A 17,849-nucleotide genomic window follows, 5' to 3' on the forward strand; every position below is an offset into this window, starting at 1 on the left:
TGAAGCAAAAGTCATTGCTCTGTCATTTCACCAGCAAAAGTTTTGAAGCCATTTTTTAAGAAGGGATCCTTTGCAATTGATTCTGACATGTACCAAACGAATATCTAAATAAAATTATAATCCCTTTTCTTAACAAGCTCATCAAAATGATTTCATCTTTTGGCCTGACACAGCTTCGTTTCACTATGCAAATTTGTCCGCGAAGTTTTCCAAAGCCAAAAACATTCCTTTTGTACCGTAAGAACATAATCCGTCAAATCTGCCACAATGCCGGACAATTGAAGATTTCTTTGGATATTTGGCACAAACAGTATAGAACAGGCATGGCGAACCTTTTTGAGCCAGTGTGCCATATAGCAAGCATACTTAGCTTTAAAGAAGTTTATGCGTACCAAAGTTTTAGATTTAGATACAGTGGTGCCTCGTATAACGTACTTAATCCGTTCCAGGTTGTTAAGATTAATCATATTTATTATTATAAGCTGCGCTTAAGTCAAGCGCCAGCTGTGGTTTTTTTTGTTTAGAAATTCAAGTCGGATATGTGCAGGTCAATAAAAAACGTTCGTTCTCGTTGATTAATCCCGCCATTTTTTCTTGATTCGTTCACGGTTACACGATAATATAACACAGGTGCACGTCCGTTAAGTGAAAAGTCCGTTATACGAAACGCATTTTCCCGTAGAAATACATGTTTAAACACATATAATTCGTTCAGCATAAAATAACCATACTGTACCATAAAACAAATGAAAATGGAGCAGTCACCAATTATGCTGGGTATTCAGATGTTGTGAGGAGGACGTGGAGGAACACTTTCTTCACACATTCATACAGATACAGACGTTTTACACATTGCAGCAGGTCTCTTTTTATTGATTTTTAATCGGAGTCAGATTCAGGAGAGGCTACCGGAGTTTGTAGGGTCAACTCTTCTTGTTCCATCCTTTATTTTTTTGGCAGCTGGCTTCTTAAAAAACATGTCCAAGGTGGTCTGTTTCTCTCTCTTCTTCAACACCTGTCGGAAATGACGGACAAGGGTGTCATTGTAGAGATCATCGCTCCTGTTGGCCTTAGCTCTGGATAATGAGTGTTGGTAAACTCCTGAACCTCTCTCCGTTCGACAAGGAAGTTTTTGTCAACTTTCACTCCTTCTGATGATTTCTTGCTTGTTTCAATTGAAATGACCTTTCTGTTTTTAGAAGACATGATTTGCACAATACTTGAATAAATGTAAATACCCTGCACTGAGGTGATGTACGTAATAAACAAGGGAGCAAGCCGAATCCCAACTGTACTTCAGATATACAGTACTAATAATATTTTCGTATTAACTAATTAGTATTAACTAATAATACTAATAATAATAATAATAATATAATAATAGTACTATTTTTATAATATATTAGTATTATAAATAGCAGATTGTCATTGGCAACGGCAAAAGAGTGAAAACATCATTCGCATTTGTTCGCATAAAGTTTGTTGTTCGCCTCACGTAACTGCCGAACGGGAAGTCCGTTGTTCGTAGCCAGTCCGTTGCTCGAGTCACGTAACGGCCAAACAGAAAGTCCGTTGTTCGCAGCGTCCATTATCGAGGCGTAAGTTATACGAGGCACTACTGTAACTACACCGAAAGCTGGTTATCCGAAACGTCCGTTATCCGAAAGCATTCCAGTCGGCAAATTTAAATTTTCGCTATAGCTGTGGCGCTGCAATCTTCGGCTATTTCTCGGGCTACTCAAATATTATACGTTTTTGATACTAAATTAACATCTGAAGTATATTTTTTTATTGTTTTTATATTTTTCAATAAATTTATTTTGTTTGTACAAAATAAAAAAATAATTTTTAACGATACAATAGTCTTCGTTAGGCTTAACATCGACGAAAATTCAACGCGAAGCGACACGCAACGGAGAGAAATTTCAATATGGGATAAATTAATACATTTTTTCGTACATGATTCGTTATCCGAAAAATAAGTTATCCGAACCACCCCAGTCCCCAATTGATTCGGATAAACGACGCTCTACTGTATATTTAAAGAAATGAAACGAGTATACTGTAATTAGAATAAATGTAAAGAAGCTAATTGAAAAAAGGATGATCAGGTGATAAACTGAAAGGATGATGAGAAACACAGATGATAAATGGAAACCGTATGATACGTTACGTAGCAGATGATTTCTCCTTACGTGACATTTTGGGCACGCGTGTGAAAAGTTCGCCATCCCTGGTATAGAAGAGAGGTTGGCAAGCAAAAAATACTACACAACTGATCCAAAGAATAAGACTTCCACTAAAAAATTGACACGAAGAAAGCACCAGCGTGAGGAGTGAGGCAGTGAGACAGTTGTCTCAGACAGAAATTTCAATGTCTACATTGAAATTTTTATTCATTACAATGTACAGTATACAGTAAAAAACCAACTAAGTAAATAATTTACTTAGTTGGTTTTTTTTGATAATTTTTCAATGCCAATACGTCAATTGTCGCTCTATTGTTTTTATTTTACGCCACGCAGGGGTGCACCGGCACTGATATTTTTCAGGAAATGAGAAACAAATGCTATTTTTATAGTTATCAGTTGCAATCTGTTGATTAAAGAGACCGCTATTCGCTAAAATCTTAGAATTTAAACGGCAACGTTGAGGAGATATATTAATGAGGCTAATCTGTTATTCAATTATGTGCCTCAACTTTTAGCATTGAGAGGAAGTTCGGATAAAATATTTGTACCAAACAACGGTAATATATTTTTTTAAATCTTGGAGTTATTATCAAAATTTTGAATCTGATACAAGGGAACATATAAGAGGTCGTCCGAGAATTCTCGCATTATCTAAGCAAAGATGTACAAAATGAACTTTATTTATCTGATGGGAAAAATTCGAAAGACCATTGTTGTTATTATTAACGATTGCAAATAGCCCTCTTAGTGCCCACAGGGCGGAAAGAGTTAAAGGGGAAAAATAATTGCAAATATTATAGTATAATTTTAGACCATACTCCGGATAGCAACAGAATCAAGTGAATGTCTAGTTATTCTGTATATTTACTCAAAGTACGTGGGATGTTCAGGTCAATCAGGGACATTTGCTTTTACAGGTTTATATATGATTTTCAGAGTGTAAGTAGGACCTGGCAAATGTGATCTCTTATAAACAGGTGGCGCTCCGTGTCGCGTTCCATTCTAGAGACTGTTAATCAAGATGGCAAATGACAGTGTGGACGTGCATATGAAACGGCGTGGGGTCATGAAATTTTTAACGAAGGAGGGCGTAAAATCAGTTGAAATTTACAGAAGACTTTAAGCACAATATGGTGAAAGTACTCTCAGCTGCAGCAAGACATTTGAATGGTGTAAGCGCTTCAAAGATGGCCAGTGAATCTGTCACTGGTAATCCTGGTCGTGATAGTTCTCAGCCCACAGTTGTCATTCCTGAGAACATTCGGCGCGTAGAACAGGCTATCCTTGAAAATCGTCGCATAACATATCGTGAAATAGTGAATATGTGTAATATTTCGTTAGGAACGGTAAACACAATACTTCATGACACTTTGCTATTCCGAAAAGTGAGTGTACGCTGTGTACCAAAACAGCTTTCTACTTTTGACTGGCACAGAAGAGTTGGATGTTGTACTGAACTGAAGGATCGTTATGAGCCGGAAGGCCAGCATTTTCTTGATCACATGTGATGAAACCTGAGTTCACCATTTCACTCCAGAATTGAAAAGAGCATTAAAGCAGTGGAAGCATACAGGATCTCCACCACCAAAGAAATTCCGAACAATTGATTCAGCAGGCAAAGTGACGGGAAGTGTTTTCTGGGAAAAAGATGGAATTATTCGTGTTGACTTTTTAACCCATGGTAGCACCATCAACGGTGAATATTATTGTCAGGTTCTCCATGATGTGTATAAGAAATTGCAGAAGAAGAGGCCTGGTTTGATCACAAAGGGTGTTTTGTTTTTGCAGGACAACGCCAGACCTCATACCGCTCAACGCACTATGCAAACAATACAGGAATCGGCTGGGAATTATTAACACATCTCCCTTATAGTCCTGATTTAGCGCCAAATGACTTCCACTTATTTGGACCCCTGAAAGACTTTCTCGGAGGTCAATATTTCAGTACCTTAAATGAAGTGAAGAAGGCTGTCCTACAATGGCTTAAACGTACTAACAAATCTTTTTACACGGAAGCTTTCCCAGCATTAGTAAAACGATGATACAAGTGTATAAATGTAGCAAGGGACTATGTCGAAAAATAAATGCAGTTTCCACCCCTTAAACTTTGTAGTTTTATTTTATACATTCATAAGTTCCGGATTGACCTGAACATCCCTCGTATATTTTAGCGAGTGTTTTTTGCCTGTGAAATTAACTGCTGGATCTAGTTTGACTGAATTAATTAATACTGCAAAACTGGAATCGTTACGCCTAAAAATTGAAAATATGCGTGGACGGAGCTACGATAGTAAAGTAAATATGAGAAGTGTCTCTTCCGATATTCAAAGACGAATTTAACGTCCGAAAGAATTCGTGTGATATGTTTAGATAATAAAAAAATCTTGCAAAAATACTAGAATAATTACTTTTATGTGATGATAAATTTTTTAAAATTTCGGAAATATATTATATAAGCTATGCGGGAAGTGTGTTCTCGTAAATATTGCGTTTATTAGGTTGCAATTTGAAAAAAATTGTAGACCTATAAATTTTCACTGTTGTCATCTATCTATCTGTCCTTCCTTAATCTCGAGAATGGAGTTAAATAGATGAAGGTCGAGACCAGACATTGAAATCGTAAAAGGACTAGATTACCTACAGTATATATGAACTTTCGATTTGTACCGCGAGTCACGTTATTTCAATAAGAAAACTTTTTCCCGAACGGAGTTAGATACGTAACCGGTACGACTTCATTGCTAACAGGAAAAGTGTGATTTACAGGGGCAAACACTACTACACTTCATGCAGGCAAGTGCTATGTGCTGCCTGTAACAGTAATGGCGTAATGGCGCATCTATTTTGTGCTATATCATCATTACAGTAATTCAGTAAATATAATATATATATTTAAAATTATATTCTTTTTTGTAAGAATTATAGTCAGTTAATATTTTGTTAACTTTTTTGCGAATAGATGGCACTACGTGTAACTCAGAAAATCGAATGTAAGTAAAAATCAATTGATTTATAGAAATGCAATTGATATTTTGGGGTGGATGTACGGCATGATCTAAGTTAGAAGTATTTGAACGTAACCTCCGAGTTTCGTAGAAATTAGTCAAACGGCCTAGGAGTGTATAGCGAACAAACAAGCAAACATTCTCATTTATATATTACATTAAACACATAAGAAATCGGTTTTGACTTTTATGTAGATGCATATTTAGAAAGCTTGTACCATGTTATTTACATTCGATTAGTTGTATATTTTGAATTAATTCTTGAATTTGTTCATCAAAACTTTTAGATGAAGTATAAAAATTTACGTAGCGGAATTGTAAGAACAACAAAACTAGGAAATAACACATTAATTTAATAATTTCGGAACCGTTGGATTAAACCAAATCAATCAGCCAAATATCCCACTTAGAAACATTACTCTTTCTGACAATATGAAATTATTGCAATTTTTTTCTAATATATTACGTACAATACATAATCAATTTCTTTAATAAATGACCATTTTTAAATGAAAATTATTATTTTATTGTACAGGGAACAAGGAAGCACATTTGTTTATAACACAATATACATCTATAGTAATACTGTATATGAAATAAAAGTTAAATCAAATAAAAAAATATTTTAAAAAATTTAAAGAAATTGCTTTTTTCACATAAATCGTATACTGTATTATACTGTGTGAGATTTACTAATTTTGTAATTTGTAAACTCTAAGAAAAAAATGTATTGTCATCGAGAATACATATGTTACACAATTTCAACTAGATCGGAAATTGGGAATTAGGTGAAAACTGAGTTACAATATTTTACATAGACAGACAGGCAACAGACTAAAAAACAGAGTAAGTTAATAAAAAGCGTATAAAATATAGCCTAGTTAAAAACAGTTTATTTTAGTATATTGTATACAGTTTATATTTTTAATTGCTCTGAAAGAAACAAAATGGTCGAGTTTAAAATCGGAGAAGCCCCAAATTACGTCAGAAATATTATTTAATTAGGTCAATTTTCTCATTTAAAATTCTTCGAGATAACATATTTATTGCTTGATAAATATGTTATGTTTTGTATTCATAGAAATCTTCTCTATGTTAAACTTTATTTTTATAAAAATGTATACGCCACTTTATACAGTGGCGGATTTCCCATAGGCCTATAGGCCTGGTCCTAGAGGCACAAAAATTCAAAATAACAGTAACAACAATAAAATAATGAAAAAATAATTTCACGTAAAAACAATTCGTAAAGGAATTAGTGTAAATTAAAAGCTTAAATAGGAGTAAAATAAGAGATATTTGTCGAACAGTATTAATAGCCTATATGAATAAATTTTTTAAAAACAGAATGGTAGTACTAATGAAGGATTTTCAATAGCAGTACTCTTTGCCTCTTTCGATATTTAAAAATCCGCAAAAATTAAATTTTTGCAGGTTATTAAATATCGAAAGGGAGAAGAAGGGGGCGAAGGATTTATAAAGTAGAATCATTCCGTGCAAAAGTGGCGCTATTAGTTTGGGGACGCCTGCATATTCTAAACGTGCCACTGACTTTATAATCATCAATTAAATATTAGTTTTTCCACATTAGATTCTTCATAGAGAATTCAGTATACTAATTCAAAACAATCTATAAACTTTGGCAGGTGTAATAGTTTTGGTTTATTTGGTTACAGCAATGCGGCACATGGGCGATCTGCTGGAAAGGAATGCCTCCCGGGAAGTTTTTTTATGGGATACTGGCTCCTATTTAAGTGTTCCAAACATGAAGAAAACACGGAAAACTTTACGTGGCTAGCTGGTAGTTGGTCATGGGTTTGCGAGGCACGAACCCACAACCAACTATCAGCGTTCAGTATTTAACTAGTTATATATAAAATTATATTGTATTTTTATAGCTGGCCTACCAAAACTACTTTGATTAAATCAAAATTTCAGCGAAACATCGTTCCTAATGCCAAGGATGATGCAATGCTTACTTCAGATTTCAATTTATAGTCGAGCCTACTAACTTACATTCCGTTATTGCCAACTTGAACTTTGGTAATAAATGAAATTTCCTACAAATAAAATTATTGCAATAGGTACGGGGATTGCAAATTAGAATCATTTCGGGGTTGTGAACTATTTCAATAAACAAAATCGATCACTTAAACCAATGTTACTGGATTGAAAGATTTAATTGTAAATCTTGCAAATGTCTTCGTTTAGTCATACCAAACTCCTTTAGTATTACACAATTATAATAAAATAAAATTTATAAGAAGAATTTTAAATTAGAAATATTTTGAAAGTTTGCTTGAAACTAATTTATTCCGCCTGAACGTTACAGAAAAATTTATAAGATAATTTAAAAGAATTAAAAAATTAAATATAACACGTAAAAAAGCTTGTGCGAAAGAAACAGAAATTTAATTTTCTATAAAATTTATATTAATCCACGATTTTACGGTTGGTTCGATCGTATCTATGATCGAAAAAATTTACCTTTAAGCCTACCCAAAATACTAGTGCACGGATTTTGTATTAAAATGTTCATTGATTTATAGTTATAATTTTTTTTTGGTCATCTTAAGTAACAATAACTTTACAGTTCGATCGAGAGGTCTTTTTGGATTCAACTTAATTATATAATTAAATGTTTTCTGTTCATCTGCTTAGGCCTTACGGAAAAAGTAATTTTATTACATTTGACAGCTACGCGATAAGACACCGGATTCACATCCGAACAGGACATTTATAGATTTTCACGAGTAGTTCGATTCCATGAATGTCGCTTCCCGATCGTTTTCAATACTGCCAGGACCAGCCAAACTTGTAACATTAAACATGATTTTACTTTATCTATTGTATGCTGGTGCTACATTTTATCGAAATAGTCATCCGAATTTCTTTGATCCGATTTTCAATTTATTTGCAATAATCCATAAAGATCTAATTTAAAATTCTGCAACAAAGACAGTAAAATCTTAGCTTTCGAATACATTTTGCTTTACAATGTAAAAGTCATTTTGTTTTTATAAATGTTAACAAATAGTTTTGTAAATTTTAAGAATCTATTTAGTAATAAGATGAAACAACTTTCATTTGAATTTTATTACAGATTATAATCATTCTAATTGTAGCACTATATCTTTACATTTATTTAAAGAAGATTCTTTTGGACGAATAAATCAATGTCATATATGTTTCGAAGTTGCAGAAAAGTTATCATAACAATATTTGCTTCCGATGTTCTCATTTTTAAAGAAAGCTTGACGATAAATCGGTTATTTGTCGTGTAATTTATATGAAATATTATAAATGAAATAAATGATAAAAATCAGTTTTGATTTATGGTCAAGCTCACTTTTAAATAAACGAACATATTTGTAATTCCAATTCTCTTAAATAAACATTAAAGAATTTTTACATTCCCGATACGGGCTTTTGTCCATCTTCGTCGATGAGAGGAACATCTTCACTGGCATTAATGACAGTGTAATGTTTTATTAGTCTAGGATCACAGATTTCTTGAGTTTTCAACTGTTTGCTTTCGATACACTCATCTTCGGACTCCGTGTCTTCAGCAATATGTTGATTTCGTGGAGAAAACCAATCTAGAGATAACTGAGGAAGCAACTGTTCGCTTCTAGAGGAAGGAATATAATCGATAGATCTTGGTTGAGTCGCTATTTGTCCATGGCTTCTTACTTTAGCATGGTCTGATCTTTCTATTAATTTATGACTAGATAAAGAACTAAACATGGTCGGTAAACTTCTAAGAGATACTTTTTTTAGTGATGTGTCCGATGTTGCTTTGCGTCGTGGAACAAAACCGATGAAGGTGAGACTTCTCGATTTTGGATTTGGAGAATTTTCTGCACTTACATGAAGTCTATTATTTTCCATTATGTCAGGTGTTTTTAAAGTGTCGTTGTTAGGAAATTCGTCTAATATTTCTGATGCTTGAGATTCGATAATAGTAGCAGTAATATCGACTGGAATTTGTGGATTATCGCTTGTTACTTTTTCTAACTCTATATCATCTTTCTCAGGTTTTGGTTCTGTAGACTGATCACTAGAAAATATAACTTGTTCTTCTTTAGAAGTTGTTGCCTCGCTGCTATCTTCATTACTAGTTTCAACCAAACGATTATAAAAACAAGTAAATTTTTCTTCAAGTTCTTTATTTTTGAATACTAATGACGGACCTGGCTCTTTTCTAGCGCAAGTGGGGCAAAGGTTACCGTACATTCTTGCTGTAGAAGGTGGAGATCTTTGAGCGGAATCGTAAGTTTTTCCTCCGTTCAAATCGTGTACTGCTGTTTGTCTGCATAATTTAGGTTTGTCTTTAACGGACGATCGAAATGACAACATTCTTTGAGATGTTTCTCCATTAACAACCGCTCTAGCGGGTGGTGGACGATCTCGAGTATAAGCAGTTCGACCTGCCAAAGAACTTGACGTATCACTACTGACACTTGATCTCGAAAGACGAAATGTGGAAGTAGATGAATCCTGCCGACTGCAAGATGTATGAGAATCTTGAGATGATGATTTTTGAGTATTATTACTCCATGAATTTCTTCTTCCATTTCTTTCTAATAATCTTAACGCAATGCCGTATCTCCAGCTATCAGAACGAGACGAAAAGTTTTCACTAGATATACTAGAGGTACGTTTATGATGATCTCCCTCAAGGTTTCTTTGAATTTGTGCAATTGCATAAGTGTAATCGCTTCCAGATCTTTCATCGTCATTTGATTGGTTGCAAAACAAGTACTTGAGCCACGAAGAACGAGATCGTGATCGTATTCCACTAGGAACTTCTGTAGTCCTTCTTCCAACTGCGCATTGACAGACAGGTTGTTCACCACTTTTTCTGTCTGCAGCTGAATTTGTATTAGCTGGAGTGTGTCGATTTGAAAAATTTGAACTATGTCTACACCTACCAATTCCTCTCGTTACTCTAGACTCTTCAATCCTTTTACATATTAATACACAATCTTTTTTAAATTGTTTTGTGAAAATAGCATAAAGAAATGGATTGGCACAACTGTTTAAGGGCAAAACAAAAATGGTGAATACTTTAGCTTCTTCTAGAGAAATTAAATGAACACCGAAAACAGCAGTCAATGAGAAAAATGCAATTGGTGCCCAACATATGAAGTCCGTGAATACCAATAAAGCCATACGCTTGGCAATTCTGGAATCATTTGAATTCCAAGCTTGAGATCCACGTATCACCCAATACATTTTAAAATAACATCCCATCAGAATAAGAAATGCCACACCATTGATAAGTATAAGAAAAACAACGTACGATAAAGAAAAAACGTCTTCTGTTTCAAAAGGCAGGCAAATGGCAAATTTTCTGTAATCACTTATGCCTAACAGGGGAAGTATAGCCATAACAAGAGCAAAGAACCATCCCGAAGCCATTATATATCCGGCATGCTTCAAAGATAATCTTTTGTTGAGATGCATAGCGTTAGTAATTGCATAATTTCTTTCAAGTGTAATGACTGCTAAAGTGAAGACAGACAATTCACTACTTATTACACCAAGAAATCCCGCTATCTGACAGCCCGCTGATGTTTGCCAATAGACAGCATAAATCTGTAAAATAATCAAAAATTATTTAAATAAATAAGTAATTTTTAAGGAAAAGTTTTAGTTTCAAAGAAGAAAAACTAATTAGTCTACACAAAAATTACAATAAAGGACATATACATGAAAAGTATACAATTATTTTATTACTATTATTTAATCATTAAAAAATAATAAAGTTATTATCATTATTTTTATTAAATTTTTTCTGTACTTTAATAACATCATAATAAAATAAATCATAATTATTTTATGACTTGTTTTATTATGATGTAAAATTAAAAATATGATAATACGTTAGATACCTATGAAAAGAAAGTCTCTCTTCTAATACTAATATAATTTATTTTTCAATAGATATACTAGTTAACAATTTAAATACGATTTATAATAGATAACTGCGTCAAGTTTTAATGAATAATCAATTAATTATTTATATTTCTAACATTTAAATAATCAATATAAGACAAAAAAAACGCTTTACAACAACATTAATATATTTTTCATACATGATCAGTTATCCGAACAACCCAGCCCCGAATTGTTTCGGATAATCGACGCTCTACTGTATGTATCAATATATACATAATATAATTGACTAAAAATTTCAAAAAGTTATTGTTATTGTAAATATTTACGTTAACTAACCGTAAATTATAAGCCGAGCGTCAATAGGAAGCTGATAGCTACCTATTGACGCTCAGCTTAGTTAATAGCGAAGCCTAGTTGCAATGAGAAAGCCGTACTTTTGATTAATCAAATTAAAACTATGTTATACTCTTATTACAGGTAATCTCAACCGAGTAAAACGTATTTTTCCAAGTAATTACACTACAAACAAGCAATATCATTTTTAAAAAGTATTTTAAAATTGTAATATACATTATTATGGAAAAAATAATCACGGAAAATTTTGTTTTTAAATGATCTAAAATAATATTTTTTTTAAGAAAAAATGCAAATTGTAAACTTGTCGGTTTTTCTATCTCACATCACTCACTATACGGTCAATATATTTTTGCTACAATGTTCAACTTTACTGTTCCCCCCCCCCATTTTTTAACGCTTTCTGTCTTGTGGGCACTTTTTCATTTCCATCATGGGTTCGATCAGGCCTACAATGGATGTTGGTTTGTTTAAATGATTATTGTATACGATTACAAATTATATTCATCAATATTCATATTGTAATCATTAAGGATGTTAATTCAAAATAGCACTATAACTTTCATTAAGTTTATCTTAAATATAATATTTTTAAAAAAATAATAATGAATTCAATTTTTATTACACAAAGTTATGTTAAGCGAGGGAAATATAGGCCTAAATGATGCGAATTTAGACTAACTGATTTTTTCAAACAAATTTTTAACTTTAATAAGATTTATTAATTCAAATTAAACGTTTAATACTGTAAATCTTTGTGTAATTATTGAGCTTGCAATTTGAAAAATTGTAGATCTATAAATTTCCACTGTCTTCTTTCTGTCCTTTCTTAATCTAGAGAACGGTGTTAGATAGACGAAAATCAAGACCATTTATGGAGAGATTAGGGGCAGCAGATTAACTATATACAAACTTTCGGGCTACACAGAAAGTGATTTTAATTCAAACTTTTCCCTAGAACAGTTTTACTTAGATGACCGGCATGTCTGTTGTTATCAGGAAAAATATGATGTACAGAGGCAAGACAATACTAATTTGAGATGTAGAACATATATTTTAAATTAAATAAATTAAAAATATGATTAAAAATTGCAGCCCGGCATTGTGACGGTGTCACAATAAATAATTGCTCGTTTTAATTTAAAATGTGAGCAAATTTTTCCAATTCTGGCATTATTAATAACAATAATTTTCTGGGAGATCTGGGAACGAACCGGGTAGTCCAATTTTTTGGGGATGGTCTGTCTTGGATATGTCGGGATCCGTCCTCCCCGTCGGGCCCTCACCATCCGGCCGTCCCATTTGGGTTTAGCCGAACTCACGACAGACCTGAAAAAAGTCTTAGTCAGGGCAGAAAGAGTAAAACAAAAAATAACAGTGATTTGTTAGTCTGCTAGAAAATTTCTTTTTCTTAATATGGAAAACTTGGAGAATAGGGGGAAATGAGATACTCGAATTTGTGGAATAAGGTTCGAAATTTGAATTAATTGTCTCGGTAGCAAGTTAGAAAGGTCCTAATTTTATATGCGTAATTCGAAACTTATGCAATGTTATGTATTATATAACTTGAACTAATAAATATCAGTCTGATTACATCATTATATTGGTTTCATTTTATAGAATATTACACCATCGTCTTAAAAAATATTTACGTTAAAAATAGTTTTTGTCTAGTCTCATAAACGATAAATACGCTACATGTATTAATAACTTAAAACTGAAAAATACCTTAAATTCTCCAAGAGTAGATGCATCGACTACGGCTAAAATTCCTAAATAAATTCCCATCATAAAATCAGCTATAGCGAGATTACACACTAGAAATCTTGGTACATCCATTTTACTTCGACCAAATAATAAAACAATTACAACTAATCCATTTCCTAGCATTGCAAGCAAAAATACAACCCAAATACCACATCTCAGTGTCCACCAACCAAATAAATCTTCGCATGGCATAAAAGGCCCTATAAAGAAAAAATATTAATTCTCTTTTCAACGTCTTAAACAATATTTCTTCAACAGATAATTAATTGCCGTTCACCTGGTTCTGGCAAACACTGAATTGGATATCTTCCAAGTTGTCCACTTTCGTCCTCGAAACTGTCGTCGGGATATTCTTCTACGTATTGTGTGGCTAAATTATCCGGAATTGTATAATCCTTACGAAACGCACTCCATAACTGTGTAGCAAACTCTTCAAACTTACTTGAGAAATTCTCTAAATGTAAATTTTAAGTTAATTAATCTGACTATATTTTTATCACTTTAACAAATAATAAGCATTTTAAATAAAGCATTTTAAACTAAAATGTCTAGAAAGTACAATAAAAGTGATCATGAAGATTAGCTTGTTGATAGATTCAGAATGAGACAATAGACAAGCCAGTCAAATAAAATATTTTAAAAACTTAACAATGCTTCAACGACATGAATTATGATTGTAATACAAGCATTGATATAATTATTAGCCAATTACTGATTAATATTATTTAAGTAATCTGAAAGAAACAGTGAAAGAAATTCATGTTAGTAAATCTCTGTTTAAAAACAATTTTTTTTTAGAAATCTCATTTTTAAAAGGCCAATATTATAAGAATGAAGTGTTTTAAAATTTTGTTTTTAGTCGATTTAATTATTACGTTTCTGTTCTGTAATATTGTAATCTCGTATTTACCATATCCAGGCCACACGTCTGTGATATTTGTACTCCAGACTTTCATATCTAGTTCTTCTCTCGTCAGCCAAACGATTGTCTCCTTCAATGAAGCAGTTGGCTTTCGTGCATATGGCAAAAAAGGACAACAATGATAGGCGTAAGATAAAGCTAAAGTATGAATTTTTGGAAACATTTCGGGCGCCGGAAATTCCTTTAAATTCCTGTTGTTGAATGTTTTCAGTTGCCTTAAATTTTCGAGACCGCTTGTTGGAATCACTGAAAACTGATTATAAGCGAGGTTCCTTAAAAAAAACAAAGAATTATTCAGTATTAAAGAAGACTAAAAGTAAATTATAAAAAGTACTGAAAGATTTATCAGACCCTTACAATAAATATTTCTAAATATATTTATATAGTACGTAATATAATTTTCATCATTTTCTCCTCTCGATATATGCAATTGTGAGTGTTGTGTTCAAGCGCAAATTAAGAATTTTAGTTAATGGATTTATCTGGGGGTCGATAATAAGGGTCGTTTGGAGGTCGGTGAAGAAATTTATTTTTATTACGTTTAAAAATACATAAAAATAACAATTGATAAATCTTTAGATTTTATTGAAGTAAAATACAACTTTAAATTTTGATTTATGTTTAAATCTAATTTTAGAAAGGGAGCGATAAGAGAAAACATCAGGAGAAATCTTAGTCTATGTAATGAAGGTCTTTTAATATCAAATATTCGTAACATTTAATTACGTTCATTTAATGAAACAACTGATAATTGAAATTATCTGACATCAAAAGCGAAATTTATTAACATTTTTATATCTTGTTTTCATCCTGTCTTATTGACAAGATGAGAACATTTATCGCATCTACGATTTTTTCTTTTTAAATAATTAATGTATTAATAGTTATTTTAAAATATATTATGTATATTTTTTCCTAATTGAAATATTTTATGTTATTATTTGCTGTTAAAAACTGTCAAACTCAATACCTTAATATATAATAAATTCTTGTCATGTTACATTTGTGATGAAAGTCTGCCTGTAGTGATTCTAATTTTTCAATTTCAAATATTTTATATTGCTCTGATAATGATAAATTTATTAATTTAGAAAAAAATATTTAAATTTTATAAACGGTGTCTTGGGTGTCCACAGATAATTTTCCAGGGGCGAAGCTTTGAGACAAGTAATATTTATTTAATTATTTAATTTTTGAGGTTTTTTTCACAAGTATATTATAGAACACAGTATTGCATTAATTCAAAAAGACAGACAAAGCGTCCTATAATTGAGGGTGTAAGCTTACATATCTCAATCATTTTTACAATTATAATTTGCGGAACTTTTTATTCGATCCCAGGAGACAAAGTGCCCCGTTTACTCATTCTGCGGACACCCATGTAGTGTAAGGGATCATTCCGAAAGTACAGTAATGTCTTTTAAAAAAAACCATTACTTATTATTCAGAATATGATACATTTCATAAGGTCATATTTAGATATAAAAATCTCAGTGTTTTTCATATAGTCCTATTCTAACTGTTCTTATCTAAGAACTACTAACAACTACACAAACATGATGACAAAACTCCAAACTTTTGATTCTTTGTTTCTCAATCAGTAGCCCATTTTTTCTGCTCTTATAAGAACAACGCAATGTTTGAACTTTGTGTCACAAAGGTTTTTAGTTCATAGATAAAATGATAATCTGCTTTGCTAAATCAAGACTAAGAGCTTATAGTCCTATCAAAAAATCTGAAGGTAACAGCAAAGAAAAGGTGCAAGTTTTATCTCCTGAATATATAAATATTTCTCTAAAGTAGCAAAAATAATTGAGACTGAAAAGAAACCAGAGAGGTATACAACTAACTTGTTATACGTTCGATCTATATTTGTTTTAATAAAAAAAAAGTTATTTTAAATTAAACCTAAATTTTCTAAAAACCTAAAAAATATTATGAAAGTATTATTTTGTTATCGCGTGATAATTAATCATTTCTAATATTATTATTATAATGTATAATCGATGGAACCAGTCAATACTTGGTGTGCCAATTTAAGCTACGTCGAGAACAAAGTTTCTTAAATAACGAAATTTCTGACTTAATCACTTATTAAAATAAATTGAAATAGTTTAATATTTTATAAAAATTGAATACATTTTTGCTTATTAAATGACGCTATTTATTTTCGAGGAAATGCTCTCGTAGAAATTAGTATATTTATCATAGAAATGATATTACGAAACAAATGTAGTGTAATAAATTATCAGAAGATAAGAAAATATGAAACCTAATATCGATTTAACAGTAAATTCTGAATAATTAAATATAAAATTTCCATTTATTATTTCGTAATGATGCCGAATGCTGGTAAGAAGTTTTCGAACTTGTATCGAACGGACAAAACATTCTTCTTCCAGTTCACAATCAAACAGAAAAATATAGTTTTAAATATAATTTTTTAATTATTATTTAATTGTTTAAGTTTCTATAATCATAAATATTTTTAATTATCAGAAAGAATTAAAGCATAAAATATTTTGTTATACCATTTTTAAATTTTGTTTTATATTATTTATATATTTTTTGAGGCAAGTTACAAGTCAATTGACTTTTTTGAAATATGTACTGTACATTAATTAAAAGTGACAAGAAATTTATTATTTTTGAACGATTTATATATAATAGTTTAAACAGTTTAGTTTATGAGAAAAAGAATCGTAAATCACTTACAGGTCTCTGAGATCGTTGAATGAAGAAAATGCTTCCGGATGGATGAACTCAATTCTGTTATTATGAAGATCTCTGAAAAAATTGGCACGTTTCATTCATAATTTTCAAATATCAAAAAGTTTTAACATTCATTTAAGAACTTTCTAAAAGAAATATTGAAAAGTAATTAATTAAACAAGAGAAATTTTTTTCTTAAATTATTCCTGTTTTTATAAAAACTCAGCTTATTAATGAATATCTTTATATGTAACGTTGTACTGCATACGTGTAAATGTAAAAAAATAATAAAATTTATTATTTATTTTTTAATAATAATAATTATTATTATTATTAAAAATTTAAACATGAATTAAAACTGAGATAACACATTAAATCGGTATCATAACAGCACACAAATTTAATTTTGTAGAGTTAGGAAAACAGACAAAAATTGATAACGAAAAATAAATGTTTTTATATAATTTGGGTAGTTTTAACTACCCAAATTATAAGCTAAAAAAATTAAAAGCTAATAATATTTTTCGTTTTAATTAAAATAATATTAATTAATATAAAATAAATATATATAATACAATCTAAATATGGTTCTGATTTGTTGGGATTGGAAACTGTGATCCCAACAAATCAGTGTGTGTCCTAGTCTTTAAAGTTTATAGATTTCCTCTGCTATGTAGATTTATAAAGGTCTTCCACGTGTCTGAGGATGTATCTGCTTTGTAAAAGTTTGATAATTTTGATGCCCTCCCACTTTAGTATTTTAATCATACAGTAGAACCTCGATTATCCGCCCTAATTGGGGACTGGGGTTGGTCGGATAATTGAAAAGTCGGATAACCGAAAAGTATGAAAAAATCCATTATTAGTGTAGTATATTATTATATCCCATGTAATTAGTATATTAGTATATCGCTATTAACCTATTTTGCGTTGAATTTTCATCGATGTTAAGCCTAACAAAAATTTTTTAAAATAATAATCGTCGCTATTGTA

General features: G+C 31.3%; 2 protein-coding genes across 2 annotated transcripts in view; one reads left to right on the plus strand and one right to left on the minus strand.

Annotated features, from left to right (window-relative positions):
* Nucleotides 1–3,322: 3,322 nt before the first annotated feature.
* Nucleotides 3,323–3,700, plus strand: LOC111623375. Its single transcript, XM_023365926.1, has one exon. The coding sequence runs from the start codon at nt 3,323–3,325 to the stop codon at nt 3,698–3,700; it is 378 nt and encodes a 125-aa protein (XP_023221694.1).
* Nucleotides 3,701–8,135: 4,435 nt separating this feature from the next.
* Nucleotides 8,136–17,849, minus strand: part of LOC111623378 (follicle-stimulating hormone receptor-like) — a 17,156-nt gene continuing 7,442 nt past the window's right edge. The window contains exons 6-10 of the mRNA XM_023365929.1: nt 16,860–16,931; nt 14,133–14,416; nt 13,500–13,676; nt 13,184–13,422; nt 8,136–10,798 (exon numbers count right to left, since the gene is read on the minus strand). Of these exons, the coding sequence (XP_023221697.1) occupies nt 8,606–10,798; nt 13,184–13,422; nt 13,500–13,676; nt 14,133–14,416; nt 16,860–16,931 (2,965 nt within the window). The 3' untranslated portion in view covers nt 8,136–8,605. The remainder of the gene's footprint in view (nt 10,799–13,183; nt 13,423–13,499; nt 13,677–14,132; nt 14,417–16,859; nt 16,932–17,849) is intronic.

Source organism: Centruroides sculpturatus, unplaced genomic scaffold (assembly GCF_000671375.1).
Source record: "Centruroides sculpturatus isolate CEXI.00-Female unplaced genomic scaffold, Cexi_2.0 scaffold279, whole genome shotgun sequence".
Taxonomy (NCBI): domain Eukaryota; kingdom Metazoa; phylum Arthropoda; class Arachnida; order Scorpiones; family Buthidae; genus Centruroides; species Centruroides sculpturatus.